The sequence below is a fragment of the Leucoraja erinacea genome, chromosome 3, assembly GCF_028641065.1.
Source record: "Leucoraja erinacea ecotype New England chromosome 3, Leri_hhj_1, whole genome shotgun sequence".
In the NCBI taxonomy this organism is placed as follows: domain Eukaryota; kingdom Metazoa; phylum Chordata; class Chondrichthyes; order Rajiformes; family Rajidae; genus Leucoraja; species Leucoraja erinaceus.
Genome location: NC_073379.1, coordinates 72,621,952 through 72,634,167, shown reverse-complemented (window position 1 = coordinate 72,634,167; position 12,216 = coordinate 72,621,952). Strand labels below are relative to the sequence as shown.

Here is a 12,216-nt window from a genome sequence, read left to right as displayed (position 1 = left end):
ATTTTAATGATAGGAATGAACTCCCAGAACATGTGTTGTATTAAGTAGATTATTGCTGGGGGGTTTATTTTTAAATGATATTTAATGAAAACCTGGCATCTTAGTCTTGACATTTCTGGTTTGTGAACGTGACTGATTTGAGAATTGTGGCCTTGTAATTTTTAAAATAACATTTCTTTAGTCTTGAGCATAGCATAAAGTGGGGAGTAACTCGATGGGTCGGGAGGGAATGGATAGATGATAATTTGAATCGGGGCAGTTTTTTAGATTTTCAGTTTGTAAAAATAGTTGGGCACCATGGTCTGTTCATCTCCTTACTGAAATTTACAAACAGAAATGTCCTGCTAGATCCATTACATCTGTGTGCTCTTTCCCCACCAAACTCATCACCTCATCCAATTTACTGTTCGCCATTTAATATTATGTTGATGATGGTCTCCCTTGTTTGCAGAGATTGGTGTACTAATATCATATCATTATTAACCTCACCCTGTTCCCTTGGTTTGGGAGTATTGTAACTTGTAATAACTTGTAAGCATGAATACTGCAGCCATTTTTTTTTAGTGGATTTAAAAAAAATTCGGAACTGCCTTGAGTTTTGCCCTGTAAATCAGTGGTGATGCCTCAGATTTACACATGGAGTATTTCAACATGAAAGCATAATATGAATTTAAAAAAAAATAATGTTAACTTTATTTGTTGCATTCAATATCCTTAAGTTTGCTCTTTTTTTCCTCACCACCACTTTTAACCTCATGTTTCCTTCCAATCAAGTCCCCATTCTTTAATGTGTAAGAAGGAACTGCAAATGCTGGTTTAAACCGAAGAAAGACACAAAAAGCTGGAGTATCTCAGCGGGACAGGCAGCATCTCCGGAGAGAAGGAATGAGTGATTTTTCCGAAGAAGGGTCTCGGCCCGAAACTTCACCCGTTCCTTCTCTCCAGAGATGCTGCCTGTCCCGCTGAGTTACTCCAGCTTTTTGTGTCTGTCCCCATTCTTTAATCATGTTCTCTTGCTATGTTTTTATTGGATTGACCTTATGCAGTGAGATTGGTGTGTTTTATACCAGTTGGTCTTTCTTTGAATAGCTCCTGCCGAAAAATAGGGGAACTTTTTATTTCAAAACATTTATGAAGAATATGAATTGGATTTTGTGATGTTATCTGAGAAAGCCTTTCTCAAATAAAGTGCAGTATCTGAGACTGTTAAAGAAGACAAGAACCCATGGCATTAGAGGGACGTTACTAGCATGAATAGCAGATTGGCTGAATAGCAGAAGGCAAAGTGGCAATAAAGGGGACTTTTACTGGTTGGCTGCCAGTGACTAACGGTGTCCCACAGGGGTGGGTGCTGGGGTCGTTACTCTTCACGTTGCATATTAATGATTTAGATGAGGGGATTAGAGGCTGTGTGGCCAAGTTTGCAGATAATACGAAGATAGGTGGAGGGGCAGGTAGTGTGGAGAAAGCAGGGATTCTGCAGAAGGACTTGGACAGGAAGGGAGACTGTGCAAAGAAGTGGCAGATGGAATACAGCGTAGCAAAGTGTGGAGTCATGCATTTTGGTAGTAGGAATAAAGATGTAGACTATTTTCTAAATGGGGAGAGGATTCAGAAAATCAGAGGATTCCCAAAAGGTTAATTTGCAAGTTGAATCTGTAGTAAGGAAGGCAAATGCAATGTTAGCATTCGTTTCAAGAGGACTAGTCCTGGATAGAGTGGATGCGGAGCAAATGTTTCCACCAAAGGACAAAAGACATTTATTGTCACATACACCAATTGGTGCAGTGGGAGAGTCTAGGAAAAGAGTGCATAGCCTCAGAATATAATTTAATTCCTTTAGAAAGGAGATGAAGAGGGATTTCTTTAGTCAGAGGGTGATGAATCCGTGGAATTTGTTGCCACAGACAGCTGTAGAGGCTGTTATTGGGTATTTCTAAGGTGGAAATCTATCAGATTTTTGATTAGTAAGGATGTCCAGGGTTATGGGGAGAAGGTAGGAGAATGTGGTTAAGAGGGAAGGATAGATCCGTCATGTTTGAATGATGTAGTGAACTCAATGGGATGAATGGTCTAATTCTGCTCCTATGACATGAACGTTTGAAAGCCTTAAAATGAAATTCGGCAAGATAATAATTCTCAAAATGAAACTGCTTTAGTGGTAATAAGTAATAGTTTGAGTGCTTTGAAGGTTAGGGTTTATGTGATCCCCAGATTCAGTAAATGCCCTAAACCAGGAAATGGGATGTGAAAAACATTGATCCACATTTACTGGAAAAATCAAAATCAAATTTTCCTATATTTTGGGGCTCTTTTAAAGTTCTGTATTCAAGCCTCTTCAGCAAGAAGTCACAATAAGTAGAAGGAATTAAATTTCCTCTGCTATATGTTATTGTATCAAAAGCCTCATAGTTGTTAATACTGCTGCAGTTAAGCTTGCAAATTGAGTGTTTTGCTCTCAGAATTCCTTGCACAGTAAGTTCTTGTGTGTGAAATGTTGCCAACCATGAGTCAAGTCAAGGGTGCAGTGATATTTGATCTCTTTGAAGTATACAAAATTCTTGCAGTATTTGACAGGGTTGTTGCGGAGTTGATATTTCCCTTGGCTAAGGTGTCTAGAATCAAGCAGGGATCACTGTCTCAAACAGAGATTTGCCTTTCAGGACTGAGCTGAGAAGAAATTTGTTCATCCAACGAAAGTGAACGTTTTGAAATTCTCTTCTGAAGAGCGCTCTAACTCAGTAAATTCATGGCTAAGATTGATAGTTCTTTTATGCATTGCGAATCAAAGAATATTAGATTAGTGCAGCAAAGTGGCGCTGAGGTTAAATAATTATCCACCACCTTATTTTATTGGCGGAGCATGGGGTTGAATGGTCTAGTTGATTGTCACGTGTACCGAGGTACAATGAAAAGCTATTTTTGCAAGCTTACCAGTCAGCGGAAAGATAATGCATGATTACAATCGAGCCACCCACAGTGTACAAATATATGATAAAGGCAAAAATGGGAATAACGTTTAGTGCAAGATAAAGTCCAGTAATGTCTGATCAAATATAGTCCTAGGGTGTCCAATGAGATAGTTAGTAGTTCAGGACTGCTCTCTAGGTTGGATGGTTTAGTTGCCTGATAACATCTGGGAAGAAACTGTCCCTGAATCTGGATGTGTGCATTTTCACACTTCTATACCTCTTGCCTGATAGGAGAGGGAGAAGAGGGAGTGGCCGGGGTCTAGTCCTGCCTCTCATGTGAGCCACTACAGCCAATGTTGTGTTCATTATTCTAGTTGATTTGAGAATAGGCAGATGTTTTCTTATTAGGGAAAACTTGATTTCTGCAAGGCTTGTGCCATTGAGCTTCTTTGGTACTTAGAACCATAGAAAATAGGAGCAGGAGTAGGCCATTCGGCCCTTTGAGCCAGCACTGCCATTCAATATGATCATGGCTGTTTGTCTAAAATCAGTACCCCGTTCCTGCTTTCCCCCCCATATCCCTTGATTCCTTTAGCCCTAAGAGCTAAATAGAACTCTCTCTTGAAAACATCCAGTGAATTGGCCTCCACTGCCTTCTGTGGCAGAGAATTCCACAGATTCACAACTCTCTGGTGAAGAGGTTTTTCCTCATCTCAGTCCTAAATGGCCTACCCCTTATTCTTAAACTGTGATCCCAGTTTCTGGACACCCCCACTTCGGGAACATTTTTCCTGCATCTAGCCTGTCCAATCCTTTAGGAATTTTATATGTTTCTATAAGATCCCTTCTCATCCTTCTAAAATCCAGTGAATACAAGCCCAGTCGACCCATTCTTTCATCTTATGTCAGTCCCGCCATCTCAGGAATTAACCTTGTGAACCTACGTTGCACTCACTCAATAGCAATAATGTCCTTCCTCAAATGAGGAGACCAAAATTGCACACAATACTCCAGGTGCGGTCACATCAGGGCCCTGTACAACTGCAGTAGGTTTCTTGGGATTTTAATAATCTTAGAATAAAGGGGAGGTGGCCATTTAACCCAGAGAGTTGTGAATTTGTGGAATTCCCTGCCACAGAGGGCAGTGGAGGCCAAATCACTGGATGGATTTAAGAGAGAGTTAGATAGAGCTCTAGGGACTAGTGGAATCAAGGGATATGGGGAGAAGGCAGGCACGGGTTATTGATTGGGGACGATCAGCCATGATCGCAATGAATAAGTGCTGTCTAGAAGGGCCGAATGGCCTCCTCCTGCACCCATTTTCTTTGTATCTAATAAATTGTCTTGTAATGCCTTACCTTGCAGCAAGAAGAACTAATTAGAACCTATTCCCAAATGTGAAGGCATTTAGCATATGACCACAAGGTAACATTATATGTACTTTTAATAAAGGTAGTACTATAGGGGTTATTAATTCATTGAGTTTTGTTTATTCAAATAATTATTTATCTATGAATGTTGTACTTACAGGCTTGTTATGCTGCTGCAAGTAAGAATTTAATTGTCAATTTATCGGTACATATGTGATAGTTAAATACTCTTGAATCTCTTGCCTCTTGAGAATGTGGATATTGCATTATGTAAAATTAATGATTTGTATCTAAGTTAAACTAATCTTGTTTACCTTTTCTAAAAAAAATGTTGCACATGTTAGGATGCAGAGCAGGGAAATGTTTACTTTAGAGTGATCCCTTCAGTTTAGAATAGAGATACAGCGTGGAACCAGGCCCTTCTGTCCACTGAGTCCGAACCGACAGATTATCCCCACACATTAACATATTAGCACAGTGGCGCAGCAGGTAGAGTTGCTGCCTTACAGCACCAGAGACCTGGATTTGATCCTGAATATGGGCGCTATCTGTATGAGGTTTGTACGTTCTCCCCATGATCTGCGTGGGTTTTCTCCGAGATCTTCGGTTTCCTCTCACATTCCAAAGATGTACAGGTTTGTAGGTTAATTGGCTTGGTATATATGTAAATTGTCCCCAGTGTATGTAGGATAGTGTTAATGTGTAGGGATCGCTGGTCAGCGCAGACTCGATGGGCCGAAGGGCCTGCTTCTGCGCTGTATCTCTAAAACTAAAACACACACAAGGGACAATTTACATTTGTTAAAGCTAATTAACCTACAAACCTGTAACCTTTGGAGTGTAGGAGGAAACCACAGATCTAAGCGAAAACCCACACGGTTACAGGGAGAACGTAAAACTCCATACAGACAGTAACTGTAGTCTGGATCGAACCTGGATCTCTGGCGTTGTTAGCGCTGTAAGGCAGCAACTCTACCGCTGCACCACTATGCATTGCCATTTCGCACAACAAACCACTGCGTGTTCTTGGCCCATAATAGAGAGATTGGTGAGACCAAGTGCAGGCTAGGTGACCGCTTTGCTTCGCACCATTACTCCATCCACGATGGCCATCTAGAGATACCACCTGAAAGTTATTTTGATTTCCCTTTCCTATTCCCACATGTCAGCCTCCCTTTCTGCCAGGGTGAACTCAAATGTAAACTCGAAGAACAGCATCTCATCTTCCACCAGAGTAGCATACAATCCAATAGCATGAATATTGTGTTCTTCAATTTCAAACAACCCTCTACCCCTCTGTTCCTTTAGCTGTTCTACCCAGATCCTCTCTCACACACCTTTATTAACCTTTTTTTTTTGCCTTGACCCACCAACTCCATCTGCCATCATCTACACACACCTCACGCTAGATCCCCTATTCCCTTCTCTCACTGTTCCCATCTGCCCATCATCCCTCCGCTCTTCACCATCTTTTCTTATGTCATTCCATAATCTGCAACCACTTGGTGCCTCCATTCTCCCCTTCCCCTCTGCCGTTCTCTCCCACCCTTCATTTAACTACATCTGCTAATCAACCCCTCCTTGCCTGGATCCACCTAACCCTTGCCCCACCCTCCCCTCACCTCTCTGTACTAGATATCTCCCCTCTACTTTGTCTAGATGAAAGATTTTAACCTGAAACGTTGACTATCCATTTCTCTCCACCCGCTGAGTTCTTGCAGCAGCTTTCTTTTGCTCCATTTTCCACCTGCTCTAGTCTCTATGTCTGAGGACCAATCAATCTTTAATTTTCTCATATTAAATTTCATACACAAATTAAAGGAATTGCAAATGCATGGATCTCAAGAATATAAAATATTACAAACTGCATTGCTTGTAGGGTTAAATAGAGACTTGAGCATTGCACCTAAAGATGTCAAAGCATTAGTTAATCAACTGGGGCATTTTTACCATGGGCCAGCTGTAAGCTACAGTGGCATTTCTGCCCCTTGTCATTAATATAAGATTATTATTGGTGCTTAGCAGAAAAAGTTGAATTCCATTGGAATTGAAAAGAGTTGACCTCAATGATATTTGTTGATGCAGTATATTTTTTGACAAATTATAGTGAGATAGTAAAAACAGAAACTGGAAGTTTGTAAATATTATCAAAGATTAGACTTTCATTTCTTTCATTCCAGCACTTTCAAAATGGTTTTATTACGTAACCATGTGTATGCCAGCATCTACTTTCACCCTTGCTGTTGGATACTGGATTGAAGTTAAACATGAATTTGTCTTTGAATCCCAGTGGCAAAGTCCTTCATCCTCATCATCAAGCTTTGTAAAAGAAAACTGCAGGTTGGTATTTAGTTTCCTACATTAAATTTACGTTCATGTCTCTGTGATGGAAAGATGTGCTACTTTCTTTATTCATGAGTTATTAGTTAGATATCAACTTGGGCATTTCAATATATTCTGGGGGGAATTAATTGAGAAATTATAATATAACATAGAAACATAGAAAATAGGTGCAGGAATAGGCCATTCGGCCCTTCGAGCCTGCACCGCCATTCAATATGATCATGGCTGATCATCCAACTCAGTACCTATACCTGCCTTCTCTCCATACCCCCTGATCCCTTTAGCCACAAGGGCCACATCTAACTCCCTCCTAAATATTACTGAGCATATCAGTAATTTACACTTTAAAAAAACATATGCTAAAACTTAAAAATTGTTAGTTAGGGCAATGTAGGAATTTAAAAGAAAATGTGCCATGGTATTAGGTAAACATCCTAATTTTCATTGATATTCTGCATAGTCTTGTATATATCAGGTCTCTGAACATTTTCCTCACAATTCTGGTTTAATCCCTCTCGCTACTTTCTATTTGGGCCTTTTTCATTTTGTATTTGAACTGGTTTGAATTGAGTGACTTGATGTCCATTACAGAGAGCAGATTAAGATCAACGCACAACTTGGACTAGTGTCATGTAAGGAGCAGGATAACAATGTAAAATTTCTTCCCCTGAAAGACATAACTGGACCAATTAAGTTATTACATCAGTCCAGTAATTTCATGAACATTATTGTTGTTTGGTTTTCATTCCAAACTGATTTACTTTCAATTCTCCCATTGTCATGATGGGTTTAGAACTCTCATTGCCAGATCTATGGGTACAAGAAAGCAGTGTATGCTACTGTAATCCCTTTCAATGTTTCAATATGTGTACTCTTTCTCTTTCCATTTTTATCCATTTGTTGCTGGGTGACATTATCCAGAGGCAGGCAGTGTGTTTCCATGTTTTTCCACTTGCTTATCCACTCCTTATCTGCATAATTAACAACCTGATGTTATACTGTCTTTCCAACGTTGGAATTTTCTCCACTGGACTCTTTTGTGTTATGGCCTGCCTTTGGCCTCATCGTGAACTCTGTATCCTACCACTGTTTCCCGTTCCCTCCATTGGAGATTGTTTCAGATGCAGTGTGTGCATGGAGTTGATGTGTTCTGCTTGATCTGGAGCCTACCTTAAAATCGCATCCCTTACTTTACTGACTTCCTTTTTTGAGTAATGTGACAGTCTTGTCATTGATCATTGCTTATGAATCATTTATTAATATTATTCGGTGGCAATATATTGCAATATTAAATTTATTTCACCCTATCGTTTTGCATCTTTTTTGCTTCTAGTGCCTCCATGCCAGCCTGTGGTCATTCAGCCTATCCTTGCCGATTCCGAAATCCTGCTGCCCGAAATCAAGATTGTATTCCTCACCGAGTCTTTGCTCCTGATTGTCTGAGATTAAGTAGTCAAGAGTTTCTGCTTCCTCTGTTAGCTCGGTGCCTTTCTGCGGCTCATTGCATTCTGGGCACTCACCCTTTCGGCAGAATTGATGTGTTAATTGTTCCTGCTAGTTTCTCTAGTCTGGGAATGGCCAGGTAAGTTTATTGCATTCATAAACCATATATATGTCATAGCTCTTTGCCTATTATTTTTGCCTTTATAAAATTCAATTTAAATTATTTGTTTTCTGAATGCCATCATCAAAGCAAATTTCAGCTCGCATTTGGTAGGTTTTATTTTAACATTCACGTTCTTCTAAAATTAAATTGTTGGATAAGGATTCAATAAGGTTTGTCAAATATTGTTATTAATTCTGCCTTTGCAGAAGTCATTCTCATGACAGTATCTCTGAAAGTGTTTCAAAATAAAAGGTGTTGAGTTCTGGCAAAAGTTACAGATGAAATAAATTTGTTCCTGAAAAGAGCATGAATTGGACTGTCCATTCAGTTTCAATGTTTACCTGTACGATAGCAGAATAACTATATTTGGAATAATATAGTCACTTGGATAGGGGATTGATTGATGTGTTGAAAATAGTAACGATAAATGGAGCACTGTTACTAATGGGTTCCCATGGGGATCAGGATGGAATCAGTTACTTACCAATAATGTTGAATAGATGAATGGACTATGCAACTATACAGATTGTTGATAAAGCAAATCAAGGTTAAAGTAACCATTGAGGAGAATCTGAGTTTGCAATGGGATGTATTTGGGTTACGATTTTGGTTTATTATCGTCAAGTGCAGTGTTACTGGTAAAAGCTTTAGTTTGTGTGCTATCAAATCAGATAATGCCATACATGAATATAATCAAGCCAAACATAAGTGCAAAGGATGGACTGAAGAGAAAGGTACCAGAGTGCAGAATATAGTTCTCAGCATTGCAGTGTAACAGTTCCAGTGGAAAAGTCCCAAGTCAGCAATGACATAGGCTGAAGAATCAGGGCTGTACACTAGTTTATGGAAGAACCATTCAGAGCTCTGATAGCAGAGGGAAAGAAGCTGTTCCTGAGTCTGGTGATATGTGCTTTCGAACTTCTATCTTCTGCCTGATGGGAGCAGGGAGAACGAGGAATGACAGGGGTGGGGGAAGACCCTTGATGAGGTTGGCTGATGCGTGAAGGGTAGACGGAGTCCATGGTGGGGTCTGTGTGATGGACTGGGATACATCCAACTGTCTTTATTGAAAGACTAATTATGCAGTGATACAAACCATAGTTATTTGTATTATATTCATTGCCATAAATTATTTACTTGCTGCTCATTTATTTTTAATGTATTATTTACCTATTAGAATGTAATATGCAGATTTAGTGAAAAGAGGTAAAGGAAAGCTGCCAACAAATTGTGTTTTATTTATCATGCAGAGAAATAATAGCTTATATGGTTAGTTACAGAAGCTCATCACAGGAGTTTGTTACTTTTCAAAAAATTGACCACGATTGACTAGCACATCTTCACATTTCCAAAGCTGTTGTTATATCTGAAAATTAACAAAGAATTATGTGGATTCCTTCGTATAATATTCCCACCATTTGACAATTTCTTCCACTCAAATACCTGAAATTTTACACTTCTATACTTCAGCATTTCATTCTGCCCTCAGATCTCAGTTAGTGTTTAATGACCTGTTCCACAATAATAGCATTCTGCTTTTGGGCAATAGAACATTGAAGATGAGTTAATCGGAAAGATAAAATAATTAGCACGCTGTTCTCAAACCTTCCATTTATATTATATTAAAGAATGTTCACTGTTTTATTTAGTGCTCAATAATTCTCTGGTATAGATTTTTTTTTTCTTCTGTGCATTAAGTGGCTTTTGATTGCCCCATTATTAATCTGAACGTCATTTAAAGGAGCTTTTACACAAATTGGGAGTGCATTACATTTCTTGATTTCTTTTTCACAATGAACTGCACCTCATTGGCTGAGAAGTGCTTTAGAATGCGTTATTTCTTGAAAATGTAACTAATTATCTTTCAAAGTTGTTGTTTTTTTTAAAATCCCAATCTTATATTTTCTTCTGTGTTGTTGTTCTACTGGTCTTCTTTTGTAGCCGCCAGTTTCTGTAGGGCGGCGCATTTTCCCCATGGCTCGCCTCTGGGCCCCTGTCTAAAAAAGACCTTTGGGGGTAAGATGAAGCGGTCGCCTGGAGCAGCAGGGACCTGTTGGATATTCCCTTTCAGCTCTGTCCACGACTGCAGCAATTTGATATAAAGCACGTCACAATTTTTTGCTTTGGTGAATCATTGGTGAAGTTCTTGGGAATGTTTCAGAAGGATTTCAGAAGTAGAATATCCACGCTGAAGCAATAGAATATCCACGCTGCTTCCATTCGCCTATTGTTTTGTATGGCTGCAGTTGATCTCATAATAATCATAATTATACTTTATTAGCCAAGTATGTGTTGCAACATACGAGGAATTTGATACTGAAGGTGCAGTTCCAGCTTTTTCCCCCTTGCTTTGACTCCACCAGTTTTATAGCATGATAAAACCCTTTTCACTTTTGTTTACATGCAGTAGTAGTAGATTATGATTCAGTTTTAACTGTGGAGTCTCCTCTGTACTAGGATTTAAATATATAAACATGACTAACCCTTGAGATTCATTTAATTGTAGGGTGCTATCCAGTTCATCCTCCATTTTCTCACGTAGTCACTCACTGTGACTCCAAAGTAAAATCGGGCTGTACACTATACTGGAAGAATCCAATCAGAGCTCTGATAGCAGAGGTAAGAAGCTGTTCCTGAGTCTGGTGATATGTGCTTTCCGAACTTCTATCTTCTGCCTGATGTTTGTATATAATTCCTGTCACAGTGAGGTTGAATTGGCTAACGTAGTTAATGTTGTAAACCTGAAGACTTCTTGCTTTGTGTGATACAACACTCTGCGGGAACATATATTTAACCTCTAAACCAATTCCATCTCTCACAGTATATTCTCAGAAGGACATACCAAGTATGGTCCCAAGCTAATGTTTCTGCAAAGAAGATGACATGTATCTGTTTAATTTTGATTTCCATTTCGGAAATGTTTTGGGAAATTTTGCCAACTTTGTACAAAGTAAGAATTACCAGATACAATATTTTGAGATGTGCAACGTATTGCAAAGAATTTTGGATTAATTGAGTTAACTTAAATGAAATGAATTGATACGTGTGCTTTAATGTTATAATCATTTTAAAAACCTTTAGTTGTACATAACTTTCCCAGGTTTTCTGAGATTTTCGTAGAAGTGAATTGTTCTTTACCTGATGCAGATGCAGTTTATTGCCTGTCAAAGCATTTCTGGGGCTGGGGCTTTTTTGCATACTAGATTGCTGCTGAAAGTAAGTGTGAACCCCCCCCTCACTTATTGAAGTGTGCAGATGGAATGGTGCCAGACCAGGGAGATGTATTTTGTGCTCCCAAGACATAACCATTATAAGCTTGTGGTGACTGAATAACTGACTCCATTTTTACTGTGTACATTGAAGGGTTTTGATAAATCAAATAATGTTTTTATGAAGATTCCAATGGATGTATTACTTATGTATTTTGAATAACTGACTCAATTTTTACTGTTTACTACTCAGGAGGTTAGGTGTACATAATAGCAGTTATTAATAATGGAATTATTTAAGGGACTGAAAACAGTTGGAATAAAAAAATATTTTCATGTTAATGAGCTGCAAGGATTTAGGATCGGTACCAGAGCATTACTATGTTATCTAGAACAGTAGAACTCAAGAACAAGCCCTTTAGCCTATAATGTTAGTGCCAACCATGATGCCAATTGAAACTAAACCCATCTGCCTGCAGGTGATCAATACGCCACCATTCCCTGTATGTTCCTCTTCATATCTGAATGCCTCTTACACTTCTCAATTCTATCTGCATTCACCAGTTTTCAGGCACCAAGCATATTTGTGAACAATAAATCTTGCTCCGTGTATCCATACATAACTAAAACTCTGATCTTGTTATCTTCTGGTTTGGCGGTCTTTCTATTTGCGCAAAAACGGTTTGTGATAGCGCTCGATTTTTCGCCAGTTCACTCACCGTTCACCTGTGCTGCGAGTGCACCAAGTTTTGTTCCGATTGGTTGAAGTCGTAAAA

General features: G+C 39.1%; 1 protein-coding gene across 4 annotated transcripts in view; it reads left to right on the top strand.

Annotated features, from left to right (window-relative positions):
- The window catches only part of aopep (aminopeptidase O (putative)), a 166,854-nt gene that overhangs the window by 14,938 nt on the left and 139,700 nt on the right, over positions 1-12,216 (top strand). For all 4 annotated transcript variants that reach the window (XM_055632917.1, XM_055632918.1, XM_055632916.1 and 1 more), the window contains exons 4-5: positions 6,463-6,622; positions 7,959-8,207. In XM_055632917.1, the coding sequence (XP_055488892.1) occupies positions 6,463-6,622; positions 7,959-8,207 (409 nt within the window). The remainder of the gene's footprint in view (positions 1-6,462; positions 6,623-7,958; positions 8,208-12,216) is intronic.